The sequence below is a fragment of the Gymnoscopelus braueri genome (genome assembly GCF_963280865.1).
Source record: "Gymnoscopelus braueri genome assembly, chromosome: 4".
Lineage (NCBI taxonomy): Eukaryota > Metazoa > Chordata > Actinopteri > Myctophiformes > Myctophidae > Gymnoscopelus > Gymnoscopelus braueri.
In genome coordinates, this window is record NC_137605.1 from 35,529,627 (window position 1) to 35,547,903 (window position 18,277).

General features: G+C 41.4%; 1 protein-coding gene across 1 annotated transcript in view; it reads right to left on the reverse strand.

Annotated features, from left to right (window-relative positions):
- The window catches only part of taf2 (TAF2 RNA polymerase II, TATA box binding protein (TBP)-associated factor), a 36,211-nt gene that overhangs the window by 3,048 nt on the left and 14,886 nt on the right, over window positions 1-18,277 (reverse strand). The window contains exons 12-24 of the mRNA XM_080427023.1: window positions 17,605-17,759; window positions 17,295-17,409; window positions 16,930-17,039; window positions 15,832-15,897; window positions 13,840-13,966; window positions 13,451-13,576; window positions 10,570-10,710; window positions 9,969-10,079; window positions 9,662-9,855; window positions 7,990-8,129; window positions 7,623-7,692; window positions 7,311-7,420; window positions 204-433 (exon numbers count right to left, since the gene is read on the reverse strand). Coding sequence (XP_080283149.1) covers window positions 204-433; window positions 7,311-7,420; window positions 7,623-7,692; window positions 7,990-8,129; window positions 9,662-9,855; window positions 9,969-10,079; window positions 10,570-10,710; window positions 13,451-13,576; window positions 13,840-13,966; window positions 15,832-15,897; window positions 16,930-17,039; window positions 17,295-17,409; window positions 17,605-17,759 — 1,695 coding nt within the window. The remainder of the gene's footprint in view (window positions 1-203; window positions 434-7,310; window positions 7,421-7,622; window positions 7,693-7,989; window positions 8,130-9,661; window positions 9,856-9,968; window positions 10,080-10,569; window positions 10,711-13,450; window positions 13,577-13,839; window positions 13,967-15,831; window positions 15,898-16,929; window positions 17,040-17,294; window positions 17,410-17,604; window positions 17,760-18,277) is intronic.

The window sequence follows — 18,277 nt, forward strand, 5'->3', positions numbered from 1 at the left end:
GTATACACTAAAGCATTACAATCTGGGTAGATTATTTGAAGAGGAATTACTTTTTTTCCCCTTCCCTACATTTTTATCCCACGAAGAGGAATTACTTTCTGATCAACTTCAAATTCAATCAGGTGAGGAATTCGATTTTCTTCATACTTCAAATACTGAACGGATGCTGAACTGATGCGATCAACTATAGACTTTCAACTTACAGTGGCGTAACCCATGCCGATGCCATGAATGCCTATACTGCCAGGAGTGTCTATCATGGCATTGACCCCCAGCTCAGGCTTGATAGTGGGGTTCAGCACAGCTTTCTTCTCTTTCAGGTTGAGCACCAGGCCCAGTTCTGGTAAGGGTAAGCAGGAAGGACGCATCAGACCAAACAGCGTGTAGTAGAGGTTCACTGCATCACAACGCAGCCGCCAGTCATGGGAGGTACCTGGGGAAAGGTAGGGCAAGTTGGGAAAATAAATATTATAAAGGATAGCATGCTCTGACAAAGAAAGAGTAGTAAAGGATTATTGTGTCACAAACTGGTCAACCATAGATGGTTTGAGAGAGAGTCACTGCATTACAGGAGGTAACTGGAGAGGAGGAGGACAGCAATGTTCAGAGTTCAGAGGCAAAGAGAGATGGGGTGGGGGTTAGGAAGGAAGTTAGAAAGTGAGGGGGGGAAAGGGGGAACAGGAAAAGAAAAAAGTAAAACTGAGCGTGTGAGAGAGAGAAGGTGGGGGTGAGAGGGATTCAGATTTCCTCAGAGACTCAAATTAAACTTTAGCTCAAGGAGACATTTAATTTTCTATAACCACTTTTTATTTCCCCATTTCAGTTTTTAGTACGAACCCTGCATAAAAACAAACTCACCACCTCTCAGGGACATGAGATCCTGAATACATCATTATAAAGGGATTCATTTCAACGACAGTACTTTGAAAGCTGGAATAAATTAGAATACTGCTGATGTTGACAATCCCAAGGCTAGACTGCTAACATGGGGGGTGGGTTGTGGGTTTTGCGAGAAGTGTGAAATAAATGTCTCTAACATGAACAGCAGCAGAAACCATTCAAACTACTTTCTCTGACAGCACAGACGTCCAACCCAGCAAAACATCACCCTGTGTGTGTATTTAACATATGGGGGGTTGTGGGTTAGGGAGATGAATACAACAAACCAACACATTAACGTACCACAGCATTAATGTTACCAAACTCTGGTCACTGTGTATTTAGATTGGCATATGCAGTCGGCACAGCCAGAATACAGTGCCAACAGCCACCCACACCGACCTACAAAACAAAACTAAGGCTATAGTATTATTTCTAAGCTATCATATAATTGTGCATCTCTATTGCCCACACAATATAAAGTACAGCGCTAATGAACTTATGTCAAAAACAAAAACAATATATATATATATATATATATATATATATATATATATATATATATATATATATATATATCAGCAAGAATTCAGAGTTGTGCCCATCCCTTGAATATGGATTGTGAGGTTGCTGTGTGTTTGCATTGGCAGACCTGGCTGGCACAGCCAGTGTAGCTAGCCAACAGACACATAGGACCCCCCTAGTAAAGAATCAACCAATGAAACCTGAGGATACAACATAAGAGAGCAGAACCACGTATATGGTCTGGTACTTAAAATACCTTTTATAGTCCAAGACTTGATAAAACAAACGGATCGGAACTAACACAAATACATCACTTGGAACACTTTCACAGTTAATGTTGTGTTCTTCCATCCAAGTCATTTCTTCCAAGACGACTATGGAAGTTATGTTTCATAATAGTGCTCCAGTTCATGCCTGAGTTTGTACCCAGGGACCTCAAACGTGTGAGATCATAAAAAAGGGATGAAGAAAACTCGAGACAGAAACGGGCTTCTTTGGGCAAACACAGTGAACCTGATTCATTTAAACAGCCTGGATCACAAGCAGGAAGACCGCTCTTCAGAAAAGAAAAAAAGTCTGAAAAATGTGAGAACAGTCAAAGATGAAGGGGGCAATCCACCATGAAAGAGAATTTGTGCTATTCCAATTAGGGATGGGGGAGTGTACAAGGTTAACCGTGGACAAAGAAATACATCACTATCTGTTTAGGATGGATGAATCAAAATGTTAAAATAATGAATATAAATAATATAAATTAACGTTAAATTATTTATATTATTATCATCATCATATTACTATTTTGTTAAACTTTTTTTTTAAGCACAAAACCCCGAATCGGTTCCTTCATCAACCAGTGTCCTGGTACTGTGAGAACCGAGATAAGCAGCCAACTGATCGCAGAAATTATCGTTAAAGAAGACACATGGCCGTTAATTGAAATGGATGCAACAGGCTTTAGGTCTCTGATGGGGTCAGTGTCCAGCCGGGACCAGCTTACTCCATTTTCAGTTATTTTATTTTTTTTCATAAATCAACACTATTGAACCCCCTCTACATCTGTGTAATTTTTTTTTTAATAATAACATATGAAAAGTATTAAAAAGCGCCTCTGACGAAAACTCCTAACTCCATTGGACCCTCAAACTGTCCGTCAAAAACAAACAACTCCCCCCTCCTCTCAGGCTCTCGAGAAGCTCTGCTCTGTATGAGGCAGACAGGGAGAAGATTTTTCAATGCTTTTGGGAGAACATAAACTGGGAAGAGAAGAGAATGTATGTGCAAGGTTTGATAGATGTCACCCCAGTAAAGAGGAGAAGGGTGTCTTCACAAAGGTCATCTGCTCGTGTTTTCTTTTTAAATGTTAATGGACAGAGAATGAGTGTGTGCAGGAGTTTGTTTCAAACATCTCCAAGAGCTCAAGGAGATCATGCCAAAAGACTTTCACAGCTTTTATGACAATCTAAAGCACTGAGAAACACCCACCACACACACGCAACACACAACACACAACAGTGTGATAATAAAATGTTGATAGGTATATGATAGGTAAATTCAACTGTGGTTGTTATTGTTAGTGCAGTAGGCTACAGATTTGACAGATTCTATTTTTCATGAATGTATTTTGTATTTATATGCCATTTATTTATTGTTGGTGTGCCATGATCGCTTTTGTTAAATACATGATTGAGTATTGAGGCAGAATTGTTTGTTGCACTCAACTGTAGAAGAACAACAGTGGTAACAGTTAGATCCATGGTTGTTTACAATGCATGTTAAAATAAAAGTTGTTTAAGTACAGAATTCAGCTTGATCTATAGTATATGAGGATGGCGCTCACCATAAATAGCTGATCTCCAAGCTCACAATGCGTTGTGATGTGTTGTGAGCTTTGAGATCCATTGCCAACTGTTCTTATCAATGATGGACAAAACCTCCTAACTCCACTTGCACTGGATTTGGGTAAAGTGGTGATAATATAATGACACATGCAAGTATCTGATAATATATAAAGTCACAATACCAAGTTTGATGAGGCAGTATTGATTTGTTTAAAAAATATAAGGTTTTCTTCATTTTCTGAAAAATTGATATTTTGTTTTTCATTTCCTGAACAATTACCATTTTGGATTTAGCTGGTTCTGGCCGAACAGCAGAGATATACTGTACGTAGCTCTGAGTGTCTTAAGACAAGTAAAATTAACGCTACATAATGGTTAAACATGGATAATCACCAACCTTCCAAGTGTACTTATTTACAAACAAATGCCCAAACACCCATCCATAATTCCAATTACCTTGGAAAGTTAAGTCAATAGACAATATACACTTTCCCTAGAGGACAGAACAGAACCAGTTCTCTCAGTGCGACTCCCAGTGGAGCTAATTTAAACCATCTTGGGGTCTGTTTTACAAGACTACAGAGAACCCCCTAGACAAAGCCAGCAAGTTGTGAAACAGCAGTTTTCTTGCAATTTCAACTTCAAGTTTACTGTCCCATTCCAAGTTTACAGGTGTAAAAGAGTGGGTAAAATGATTATCATTGTTCATTCAGTAAACCGTAAAACTGTAATTGCGGCTATTAATCATAATTATTGGTAAAATCACAATTTGGATGGAGCAAAAATTAATTGGTTATTGGATATTGGCAAACATTTCAATATCATGCATCCTTCCTTGTATGTACAGTGTTTTGGTTATTAACCCTTTTGTAATGCAGAGGAGACGAGGGCAAGGTGCAACAGCTGAGCAAATAATCACAATTAATTAATTGGGAAAAGGGAAATCACAATTTCAAATTTAGCACACACTTTTATCCAGAGCAACTGTGCAAAGTGCAAGATCAGAGTAAACGGCATGAACTCTAGTCAACCAACAACAGTCTAAGCGGTTTTAAGTTCAAATGTAGTTTGATGTAGAGTTAACTATAACTGCACCATGCAAGTTAGTTCCAGCATAAAGTTAAGCTATACTGTAACTTAAAATGTACCCCCTACTCCTTAAGTTATTCCTACATTTCCATCCCATCAACCTTTGACATGGCATAACAGCTAGGCCTATAGATGGGAGAGAATAATGTTGGAGGACCCGGGGGAACAATTTCTCTGTAGTTTATGTTGGCAGCGCTTGATAGACTACATCCTTATAATAACTGTGATTACATTTAAAACAGAACAAACTAGAAAAAGTGCTCCTCGGAGCACAGGTCTCCGCCAGGTCAGGTACGTTATTGTGGCCTCCTGGTGGCGCTATAATAGGCCAATGTGAAAAGGGTGTTATTTCTTCTTAGGCCTTTCACGGCAATCGGACGCTGCATTCAGGATTTGAGGCTTTTGTTCCAAAAATGTGTTTTGCTAAATTAGACCTGCTGGTGGCGCTATAACAGGCCAATGTGAAAAGGGTGGCATTTCTTCCTCGGCCTAGTGGGAATGTGCGTGAGAAATTTCAAGGAAATCGCAAGCTGCGTTCATGATTTGAGGCATTTTGTTCAAAACGGACCAATCCTGCAAACTTTGGAAGCCAACCTTAGCCAATGAGGATGGAATATGGAAAATCGGACAGATCCGTGTTGATCACATGACTATAGAGATCCTGCGTACCGATTTGCATGACGTTTGAATACAATCTGTAGGAGTAAATGGGTTTTGCACAAATCGGCCTCCTGGTGGCGCTATAACAGGGCCATGTGAAAATTTTGGGGCAGAGGTTCTGAATTGGCATTCAGGGAGTGTGTGTGTACAGTTGATTCTTTAAAACCAGGGTAGACTATAGATACAAAGTGTTGAGCTATGTTACAAGTCTTCAATAGGCATTTAAAGTGGCCTACTGTATAAAAACTAATACAAGGCAGCTAGTCTTAATTTACAGAAATGTCAAATAATTACGAGGCATATGTCTCAGTTTAACTTCAATACTGGTATTATCAGCACTGTTAGCTACTATTTGATGTCACTATTTTGCTGTTTGGACGATGTTTGGACCCCAGCCAGGAGATTCACTTGTCTTGACGGCATGAGAGGTGGAGATTTTTGCATGAGAGGTCGACATTTTGGCCTAAGGGTGGTGCTAGAGGAAAGGACTAAAATCAGTAAGGTTCATCCTCCGGAGAGCACAGCAAATTCCATGACAATCCAGCAAGTAATTCTAAAAACAGATACTTTAGGATCAAATAGTTGGACGGATGGAAAGAACGAAGGGACAGACACTGCCCTCCTTTGAACCCTGCCGGCAGCGCAGCAAAAAAAGCTGATGTGGTTCATGTTCGCGTTTGGCAACTATTGGATGCGTTTATCAAAAGTGACAACTAATGTAAGCTTTTATCCACGTCTGGCAGTGTTTGTACCATACTTTAGCCATAGGGCTATGTGGAAATGGAAACCATAACCCAAGCCTGTGGAAGAAAGAGAGAACCCCTGTTGTGATACTGCCGTATTCCCCAGGGGGTTACTGAGAGTGCTCAGACAACGCCAGCAGGTCCTCAGCACTCTGTCAGAAGTATGTCCAGTAAAACGTTAGGAAGGAGGTGGTAAATGTAGCTTTCCTCCAGTCTATCTTTCCCGATGAAAATATACCGTCAGAAATCCTTCATTTGCGTACAATAACAAAAGCCAGCTCACGAAATGGAGAACTTGAACCAAGGAACATGAACCGCATATCGCCTATGCAGGAACACAAACCACATATTAGAGCTGTCTGAGGTTGTGTAATTACGTTGGCCCCCAGGGGACTATGGGGAACTTTTAGTCAATGCCAGCTGGTTGTGAAACACCAGATTTCCTCAGCAGACTGATTGTCCAGTAAACCAGAGGGAGGTAGTAAAATTCTCGTCTAGTGAAAGGTAGTGTTTAGAAAATGTACATGTAATGGTGATGTTCTGAGCAACTGCTGGCTCCAATACCCAGTTCAGTAAGTCAGTGATGGATACAAGTAAGAGTTTCCCGTAAGTTGATGGCCCTGGCAACTCTACAGCTTCTCTCCATCGCTGTTAACCTGCTCAAGTTTAAAAGATGTCAAAACTATGCAGAATATCCACTGCCAGAAGCCTTTTTAGTCCATATTCACTTAATATTTGGTAAAACTTGGAAGGTAAATATGTAAATGCACAGAGCAAAAAGTTTGCTTTTGAAATACGCAAATTACTACCACTGCTACTCTAGAACTACTAATACAAATCATACTGTATTTTAAAAGGCACCAAGTCTGCAAATCTCCTTTCAAGAACAACTTAACATATTTTCATCACCATCTTTCAGTTCAGGAGCATTCTGTGTCCTCATACAACTCCTATAAGCCCCTATGGGTAGATGCCCAAGATTGGATTATAGGTCCATTTCTGAGAGGCCCCAACATGACAAAAGTAATACTATGTTGTAATGGCGCTGGATTCAAAACTAATTCAGCACTGGGCTGAAAATTCTAGAGCAGCTGCCATATGCACTTTATAAGTTTCCATAAAGGTTTGCGTCATACTTTGTTCCCGAACATGTTAGACAGCTGTGCAATATAAGAGTTGGGAAACTTTCATCAATAAAACGTTTGAGTTTGTTTGACTATGCATTCATTGTGTCTACTATATGTACACTATGACTTTAAAAAGGACTGAAATATCTATATGAAATATGAAATGTGTATACATGGGCGAGTTGCAAAACAGTCACACCACCTTTTGGTTACAATAACCACAGAAACCGATGGCTAAGATATCAATCAAAGACTGACACATATGATATCAATCAAAATATTGATATAAGATTAAATAAAAAAGATTGACACATAAGTTATTGATCAAAGACTGACACATACAATATCAATCAAAATATTGACACAAGCTATCAATCAAAATTGTGTGTTTGTTTGTGGTCAGGTGTAAATTAATTTTGTGTGTGTGTGTGTGTGTGTGTCTGTTTCACCTGAGTTCATGAGCTTCCATAGCTGGTCGACCAGAGCTTCATTACAGAGAGAGGAGTCTGTTGCCTTGGTGAAGGGTGGGTTCTTGGCTAGCATGCCCAATATTTTGTGTCTGTAAGGTCAGAGAAAGATACATTTTGGCCTAGGTTCTATTATGTACCTGTCTAACTGGAGGCAGCCATATTTAATACAGTATCTACTTTAATAGATTAAGTAGACTGAATGACGTGTGTGCGCGCGTGTGTGTGTTGCACAGTGAGAGAGAGAGATTTGTGATTTACAGAAACTGCAGAGAGGGTTGTGTTTCTGCTGACCTGACATAGTGAGCTGGGTCATTCTGGACCATGTTGAGAAGCCACTGGAGCTCTGCTGAACTCCTTTCAACTGGAGGGAAACCCAAACACACACATACAGAAATTAGCAGAGAAATGGCACATTTATATTGTAGTACAAATGAACAGTAACTGTGTGTGTGTGTGTGTGTGTGTGTGTGTGTGTGTGTGTGTGTGTGTGTGTGTGCGCACGTATGCATGCAAGTGCATTAAACAAGGGGGACAAAAAGTTTGTACAAATGTGTGTGTGTGTTTAGGATGGTGACAGACAAGACTAGTTTGAGAATCGTTATTAATAATAAGTCTGATCCTCTGTGAGAGAAGTGTTGGTATTCGTAAAATATTGCACCTCTTGTATAGTCCACCAATGCTTCCAGCGCAGCGACACGGACATCCACAAAGTGTCCATACTCAGCATACGACAAGAAAAGCGACGGGTCACTGGGAATATGACCATTCTTCTGAAGCTGACGGACAGCCCTCAGACAACTATAAAGAAGAGGCACAGGGAGAGAGAGAACAACAGATCTCAGATGTGTTTAAATGCTCCCCTAAATCATAAAGGATTTTATTTTTATATATTTTATGGGCTTTTCTGCCTTTAACTGATAGTGTACAGTGGAGATGGACAGCAAACAGAGAGAGAGATGGGAAGAGACATGCAGTAAAGATCGTCGGGAATGGTCAGGCTACATTAGAGCCTATCCGCTCTATTCTGTGGCAGGCTATACCCGTACCCGTTAACCTTTAACCGCGATTTTCTATCCATTACCCGTTAAAAACGGATAAGGGAGCTGGTGCTGTCCCTAAACGCTATTCTGCACCTGCTATACCCGTTCTCCATTATGCCGACACCATTATTTGCGGGTGGAGGCGTGCCCGTGGGCGTGTTGTCGCTATATCCCCAAGATTGCTATTCTGCCCACACACACACACACACACACACACACACAGGTGCGGCTTTGGGAGAGCGCACAGCGGATTCTAAAACCACCCGCAAGAGCGCACAGACTGCAATGGATTCGTGGAGATGGCCAGGACGCACAGCGCGCACCTCTCTCTAGTACTACTAGGCTATTATTGTCAACAAATCTCTGTGATTCAAATTTTACTATAATCAGCAGAAGGGAGGGTGTCAATACCTTGTGTCAATTGTATTTATAGAAGACAATTTGTGCATCGCGCAATGCAATGCTTCAATTTACAGTTTTATTCATCGATTACGCAGGAAATAATGAGCTGATTACAAAAATATAAAATTCTCTCTAATCAGTAACATGTAGGTGATACCTAGGTCTATCAAATGTGGTTTTATTGAAAGGCAATCAAAGTCCAGAGCTTAAAAGCCAAACATCGGGTGTGTGTGCTCCATGTTTAATCCCCACAGTGCGGCTGCAGAGTTGTTGACAGAATTTGCGAGAAATAAGCAACCAGGTCTATGAAAACAAGCCCAAAAGAAGCGACTATAACAGGCCACATGAGCACTTCAAACCTATGTATGTCGTCCATTAATTAAACAATGTGCATATTTATATATGTTGGCTATTTGAAAATAGATGATCTACAAGCTCACAACCGTTCTACCATTATTTACAAGCAACTTCAGAAAAACAAGCCCAATGTGGCTTTTACTAATCAGACCAGGCAACACTGCAGACAGGGAGATGAGAGCGTATATTGGATTGGGGATAATGGCTAGCGCAGTCTTCTCTTAAAGGTAATGGCATCTGGCACGGTGATTGGTTTTATCATTGTAACGCCCAACCCACACCTATGCATAATGTAACGGGTAGCGCACGTGTTTAGCGGGTAAGGGAGGTGTCCCAGAATAGCAACTTTTGCGGGGGAACGCCCCTTGCCTAGTCCTAAATCCGATATTAGTGGCTTTAGCAACTTGAACCTGGAATAGGGCCCTATGTGCCCGGACCGCTAGACCAGCGGTCCGGGCCCTACTGGACATTTTCATTATCTATAACATACCTCGAACAAACACAAAGGACATCACCCCGCCTCCACTATACCTGACAGTGATGGTATTTCTGAAGCTAGGCAGTAGTTTCTCCATATTAAGGAATCTTGTAATCTCCTCAAGGATGAGTCGAACGTCTGCATACAGATTGTCCACTGTCCGCACTTCGTTGTTGATACTGATGGCTGGAGTCAGAGAGTTGGTCAACGCATCAATCAGATCGGCACGGTAGTAGTTGTCTGAAAACTATAGAGAGATAGAGTGAGAGAGAGCATTATTGCATTATTAACTTTGTAATTATGGCAATGTCACCATATTATTGGACTGGAAAGAGCATGTGTAGCTTGCATGCGTTTTACCTTGTTTTTCCGGTTGTCGTTGTATTTGATGAGGTCGAGGATAAAATTGAGAACATCTTTGGGGCACAGGCTCTGCACATCTCTTAACAATGCCATGGCAACTGGCATAGTCTAAAGGACACACAGGAACATGACCATAATTAACGGGTACACTGTGACTAAAGTACAAAACTGTAAGTGAAAAGAAGAAAAGCAAGAGGCAAGTTTGTCTTTATTACGACCTTAACTGCTGTATGGACCTGTACCGTATTTGTGTCAGGAAAGACAACATACATACAGTATCAGAGAGTGCATGTTGCAGATTGGGTCCGTTTTATCCCCACGTGTGTGTGTGTGTGTGTGTGTGTGTGTGTGTGTGTGTGTGTGTGTGTGTGTGTGTGTGTGTGTGTGTGTGTGTGTGCACACACTTGTATATACCTTTGAGCGCCAAATGTTCCCATAAGTATAGTAGAATTTGAAAAATAATTGTACTGGTCCTCACAAGAGAAATAGTTGTTTTAAGCACTTAGGGGTTAGGTTGGGGGGGGGGGGGGTTGACACCGGCACACAGTTAAGTTTTAGCGTTAGGGTTAAATATGGCAATTTTTTTTAATGAATTTACCTTCTGTAGAAAGTAGCTCTGGAAACTGATGAAGTTGTTCGTTTTGACTATGTTGGGACAACTTTTACAGCAGAACATTCTGGTAAACAGGGACTTCATGGCTGGTGGACCCTGCCATGTGCTAACCATGGCATTGGCTATCTGCAAGAGGACACACACACAATCAGGTTCAGTCATTTCTGCCTGACTTGGAGTGGACAGCAGTCTGCTGCAATTAAAGAAGAAAAACATGGCAAAGTTACAAATTCATGTTCCTGCAGAATGCACTGATGAAATGTCGAATTTACCATGTTACACTAACACCGTCCAAAGTTCTATACAAGCCCAGGCTGATAATTTATGCTAATTGCTTGGGTCTGGTATATCTTCTTTCTTTTTTCTGACCCCTTATACTAATGAGTGAATGTTTTGATTTGACACTCCAAATCACTATGCCAATCAGCATGAGCAGCACCTCACGGCCTTCTGGTTTGCACTTTTGTTAGAATGTTGCAGGGTTCTATTTCAAACCTGTGTGAATGTATGTGTAGATATGTAAATAACACCAAGGTGTGCACCCTTAGTAGCGCTACTGAAATGGTGAAGGAAAGAGGTATAATAGTGAGGTTTATAACTACTTAGTGAGAGTGTGTGTGTGTGTGTGTGCGCGCGCGCTGCCCGCAGTCAGTGAGTCACCTGGTAGAAGAACCGAGAAGCAACACGCGACCATAAGTATTATGTGGCGGTCTCTCTCTCTCTCGCTCTCAGACCTTGTGATTTGAGCCGCTGCCTACGTAAATTGCTAGCCTTTTCTAGCAATAACCAATAGGCTAACTACGGCATTTTTTTTCCTCAGGGTTGGTCGCTCTTGGGCTCAGTTTTGTATTTTGTCGGTGTCGGGTGGAAAACTTATGTCCAAAACTGTTACTTTTTATTATTATAAAAAGAAAATGTGTGAAAATAGCCGATATACAAGCTCGCAAGACGTTGTGAGTTTGAAGATTGGCTATTTTCACTACTTTTGTTCGACACTCTTATGACAAAGTTGGGCATTAATTTACAAAAGGTAAACATTAAAAAGTCTGAATTTGGTGACACAAGGCTTCTGCCCAATAGCAACGATTTGATATTAGGGCTCGGGTCGGGCTTCAACTCACTTGGGTCGGTTTGGTTTTCAGGCCCGTTTGGGAGCTCTAGTTTGCTATATGAACCATTTTAAGTTATCCGATTGACCATTCAGATAGTGTAATTTAACAAAGGTAAGTAATAATAATGAATGTAATTTCTATCCATTCCAAATGTGTGGCAAGCCGCGAGAGACTCTGACCTGGAATAAAAAGTAAAGGGTAAACGTACGTATGAAAAGCACACAGTCACCACAGGTATAAAGCTCTGTGGCTCCAGTGGTCTATGGGTTAAACAGGATATTGTGGACATTTGTGTTAGTGTGGTAATATGGGGGCTTGGGGTCACTGACACAGGATGTTGCCATTCAGCAATGTAAACACAGAGGGTGAGGCCAGTAGTCCGTTAAGACTAGGTCTCCGTACGAGTGTGCAAAAATGTGCATGTGTCTGCGCGTGGCCATGCACGCAGGTATTTTAATGCTCGTATGCGTGAAGACTTGTGTGTTTTGTGAGTATTCATTAGTGTGTGTTATTGTGTGTCTATTCATGCTATATACCCTTATGTTTTCCTCCCTCAGGCCATTCCTGCCTCCTTTCTTCCAACACAACCCACCAATGGCATGCCAGAAAAAACCTAACGCAACCAATCAGAATGTGGTTTAAAGTTAATTATACAGTATTTCATCCTGTGTTCAAACATTGTGTAAGTGTGTGTGCATTTATGTGTATATGTATGGAAATGTGTGTGTGTCCGTGCCTGAACCAAAGGCCATTAAGACCAAGTCCACTGAGGACTCGGTGGTCAAACACACTAACTTAATGAAAGAACTGAAACGCTGCCATCTCGACCTCCGTTCAGTTTGTCATGTTGTGAAAATATTGGTTCAGGTGGAACTCGAAAGGGGGAAATCCAGCAGGATTAAGGTTAGAATATATACCAAATCCACAGAATAGGTTTTCCTGGAGTCAGAGAACACAATTATTCACTTGAGGGTTTTCTTCTTCTTTTTTTTTTATAGTGTGGGCAAGTTCGGTGGGTGGCCTCGCTGGGTGGTAGCTAATGTGTTGATGTTGAAGTACTTCAACTGTACCGAATTCACATTATTGTTTGAAAGGAACAGCATTTTGTTCTAATTAATAAACTAATTTTGCGAGAGGAACAGGAAACGTTGGAGAGAAAGAGAGGGGTCATGTTCAATTCAGTTAGATGTGGCTCTGAAAGAGGCTAAGCGTCCGTCTGTCAAGAGTTATCTCGCAAACTGCTGACAGATCAACGCCAAATTTCTTGGGCACATTGTCAGTGTCACTAGGCTAACATAGAACCACACTAAATTTGTTTGTTGAACCACACATATATTTCATACCTTTTTAAATGTTAAACTGTCACTTTGTGTTATAATGGGGCTCAGATTCGGTCTTATTCTGCCATACGACCGAACGAAAAACTGCTAATTGATGTCGATGATGTACTGTATATGGGCATAAATGCGAGACAGACGGACCCGCACACAGACAACACAGACAGACAGATAAAAGACATTTCAGGCAACACTCTGTATCTGTACAGTTATGTTGAGCACGCTACCACTTATGTAAGTGCAGCAGCATAATCGTTATGCAAAGCTTGGCCGATCTGTGAAGCCGATGGGTTGGGTTGGCCAATCAGGGAAGACAATGGCTATACCCCACCCTACACAGACACACACATTCAGTGCGTCCTCCACAGACTCGCAGACAGACAAACATACATAATTCATGGATTTTCGTTTCCGGACCTTGGCAAGACAGAAGCAGGCCTGCATGCGGACTTTGTAGAAACAGTTTTCATGTTCCAGAACGTCAGTCAGAGCCAGTCTGGATGCAGGAGTAGGGAACTTCTCCAGTGCTGCAATAGCCTCCTCCTGGGAAAATCAGATATGGCACAAGTTGTTCTCATATGATCAGGTGTTGAAGCAACCTTCTGGCAGTATGACATTGGCAGTGTCATGTTTAGCCATTAGTTAGAGTTTAAAAAACTCTTCTATTCCCCAAATGGTAGAGTAAAATAAAAAGCAAAATGCAACTATCGTCCAAGTTGGATGCCTGTGAGTCTACAAAAAAAATCCAGCTCATAATAATAACGTGTTCTAATTGAATGGTGTGGGGTGCAGAGAACTCAGCCCACCTGTGCCACCACGTCCCTCTCAAAGCGGAGCTGGTACTGCCACATGAAGTCGGCCTGCTCAAACTCCACCTTCCTCAGAATGGACATGTCTGGGTCTATACGGATCCACAGGAGGGGGGAGTCTGCACTGCTCAGGAAAGAGAGAAAAACAAGGCAATGACCTCATGGGTTATCGTTTTTTTAGGCATTTGCTTCAACAGCATAGGATGAGGGCGGGGGGGGGGGGGGGGGGGGGTCGGGGGATCGTGCAACACAAGTCTGTTTCCAGAATCGAACCTGGGATGCTGCAACCACAAGTTCAACACTCCAACCGATGAGCTACTGGCGCGCCCCTTGCACAGTACAACTAATGATCTCCCAGCCTCCCTAAATGCAGTGTTACTGTCAACATCAACATACAAAAAATAAATATAGCTTTAAATTTGGGATCTCTCTTCCTGCTTGTCGAGGCCCATCCTTTTAAATTGTCAATAGTGAATGCATATAAAGGATTTACAAAGCAGTTGCATGGGAATTGGAAGGTTCCAGGTGTGATCCTGAATTCTCCTGGCATTGTGTCAAAGTGTCCTTAAGCAAAACACTGAACCCTAACTGTGACCTGGGAGCTGTTTTATAGCTACACATTGCTCCTAATAGTTAGCATGGGTTAAATGCAGAGAACAAATTCCAGGCATTGGCAAATTGAATGTTTTGATTAAACTTTCCTTTTGCAGAGAGAGGGAGTGAAGGAGAGACAGCGATAATTTGAAAGAATTTAAAAAAAAATGAAACACTGAAAAGGCTGGATTAGGACATCACTGTACTTCAATAATAATAAGTGTACGGATTGGCCCAATACTCACTTATAAATTCAATCCTTTTCAATCTTTTCACATATTTTTTAAGACTCTAGTAGTGCTCTATACAGTTCAGCTTGGGTGTGTGTACAGTGTGCACTTGCCAAACTAAATAGTCTCCTGCCATCACAGGACTGAAACTATGCCTCTGCCAGATGAGACCTACAGTCAGAACATTCTTCATGAGTAGGCAGATGAACAGGATTATCACAGGCAAATAGAAATGACATCATCAAATTTGGATGTTGACCCCTAGCTCTAGTCTGTCACTCCAACTCACAGCCACAACCAACAGTCAGGTCTCCATTTCCAAACACCCTCGTTATAGTCTTGAAAACCTGTCTGTTAACGGCTGGCTATGGGATAATGAATATTAACCGCTTAAAGCCTTATAACTTTTCCACACGATGAATAGTGGCCTTTAATGACATGCCCAAAACAGGGATGGCAGTTTTCAAGTGGTTAATGCATTGCATCATGAAGCAACATCAAAGTGAATACAATCCCAAATGTTTTGGCACAGTTTGGGGATCAACTGTGCTCCTACTGTGGTAGGAAGGTGAAAATAGTATGGATACCAGCTGTTTGCAAAGTGAACCTAAACTGTACAGCAGACTGGAAAAGCATATGGGTGGCAGTGATGATCCAGAGAGGCAGCCATGACCACTGGCGCCCTATGGCTAGCCGATGGTACGGTACCGTTGAGTTGGACACCACTAAGTAGGAAGGTACACAGTGGGTGAGAGCGGAAAAGTCTGTCTTTCTCTGTGGTCCGCAGGTTAGAAGTCTGAATAGATTCAGTAATGAAACGGCACACCTATGCTCTTAGTCACGAAGGCAGTGATGAATGTAGCGTACTAAGTCAGTTGGTACAGTAGCATGCAGTTTATTTAGTCACCAGCTGGAGTTAGTCACTGGTAATTTCATGAGGGTGTGACCTTGGCCAATGTTCTTAGTGGGAAAGTCCTCCCTAAAACACACAAAACGCTGTATAGAAAGTGGAGGTGTACAGGCCAAAAGTCAGGTATAAATTACATTTTTCTCACACAGAGAGAGAGACAGGTGAAAAGACTTGAGAAGCACAGATAGTTGTGGTGGGGTTGAAAAAGAGAGGGAAGAGAATGTAGGGAAAATAAAACAAGTTCTAAAGTCTTACTCCATCGCTGAGAGGTCCATGTCGACTTCCTCTCCATTCATCAGAGGGATCTTCTTCTTCTTGTTGCTAGGAGACAGAAAACCAACAGAACATGTTGATCTGCACAGTAAAATCGTGGGTATTCATTTAACTCTGAGGGGTGAATTAACAAAGAATGGATTGCGGCCGCTGATAGCATCACAAATTGCGCATCACTTGCAACTGCAATCTGCCATGTCTCAAGTTCCGATTCACTAAAGATGTTGTGCTAATGATATCACAGCGCAAACACGCCCATAAATTTAGCAGCTGAGTGCAATTTGCCCTTGTTTTATGTCTGATTGCAATTATCCATGTGGGAAATTATAAATAGTAGCTTTGCACAACACCATTTGTGTGCTGATCTGACCAGAGAATGAGGCCTTATGTTGGTCTTCCAAAAGCCTGCGAATGGACAATGCCAGTGTAGTAATAAAAAACAAACTAAACTATCAGCAATTTGAAGCGCTTTTGTGAGAAAATAATGTACAGCTTCCCCTGCCACACTGAAGTACACTGGTTGGTTATTCATGAACGACATTGTTGTTACAGGTGATACTTGAATTTAGTACCAGTTCTGCTGACTTTTGCCCACTTGAGCACCTTCATTAATTAGAATTACTAACACCACTTATTGTCACTACAGAACAAACAGATCAAACGAATGTATGAGCATGGGGCACATAACCACAGGCCACTGGAATATACAGGAAGCCAGACATGGAAACAAGACATTACTCAGTCATGTATACCAGCTTGCTTTCTGTTTTCTCTGATTTGTCTCGCAGAATCTGGCAACACTGCTAGTGGCTCCCCATTGGCTTAGACCTGTTGCTTATTTCTCTCGCAGAATCTGGCAACACTGCCATAGAGGCGAGAGGCGTTTCTAGTACCATAGCTTGGAAGAACGAGACCGCCCATTCAGAGTATGGGAAAGTATCCCCACTGGCTTAAAGGACAGCCAATGATGAAAAAGTGTCGAGAAAGTGTTGACTAGACTCAGTCTCTTCTTAGACCAGCGTGCTTTGCAAGCTGGTAAAAATACAAAAGATGATGCAACACATTTCCAGTGGTGTTTACCGTCTGCTCTTGGAATGACAGGGGATGTCATGTTTGAGGCTATTCTCCTCTATCTGGAGAGTATGGTTGAATGATCCATCCAACTCCTGCACCGTGACCTTTATGGGACCCTATAGGGAAAAGATATACAGTACATGCCTATTATGTTATATTTGTAGATCATCGATAAACCAAATGTTTATTTTTCACCCTTTTGGCCAATCTTTGGCTGTGTCCGTTGTCAGCAAACTGTAAATTCTTAAGAATTATTTGCTTTTGTAATGCTATTAAACTCAAAGACACCCTAAAAACACAAATATAAAGTACTCTATCCTGTATGTGAATGGCCCATGTGTTATAAGAACATACAGTAAAGGAATTATTACCACATATTTCTGAGTTCCTGACGAAGTGTAGTCCTGTCGGATCTCCAGCTCTAGAACATTCCTCTTCCTGTTGAAGGCAAAACTGCCGAAAAACTTCACCACAGAACTCTGGTCTCTGGTTAGGCATTAAGGCTAATAAGATCTGCCAGTGTCAGCAAGACTGTTATTATTGGGGTTGCTCATTTCAACGATTTAATGCCTAAAATAACTAACTTTGTTTTAATTAATTGCCAAATTATGTAAATGTTGTTTTTGAGACTAAAACTTATCTTACACTCTCAACAGAATGAATGAATAGATAGAAGGATACACCCATTGTTTGATGAGGGGGGCGATATCTTTGCCAGAGACATTGGAGATGGATTTGAGGAAGCCGTGAGTAGAGACAAGCATCTGACTCCACATGTGACTCTGGTACTTCTGAGAGGAGGCTGTACTGGCCAGGCTAAGCAGTTTGTTGAACACCTGAAAGAGCACAGCAGAAAAGAAAATACATGAATGCTTAGCATTTGGTTCGAATTTAAAGGATCATACTAAGTTTCAGCTGGTGAAGGATTGGATTAATGTAATCCAAGGAGTGGAATGGTATTTGAGTTATATATTACTGTATGTATATTAGGCATGTGATGATTCACTCAACTCACGATACGATTCAAATCACTCTACTAGGTTCACGATACGAACACAAATCTAGTATTTTCTTCTTTTTCTTTTTTTTTTACACAATACTGTGGTTTCTCTTTTTCAATACAGTAGCAAATGACTGAAAACTCTTTATCAATTCTCTTACAAAGATCCTGTATTTTCTTTTGGACATGTCTTTTCACATGTCAGTGACATCACTGACAAATCCTTGGTATCTATAGAACCAGCTTCGAGCATAATGGCGTACGTCCGTGCTACTTCCGTGCATAACAGTGACATCACTGTCGAATCCTTGGTATCTTTATCGTAGCCTTTCAACGTGTGTTGATCAGCGGCAT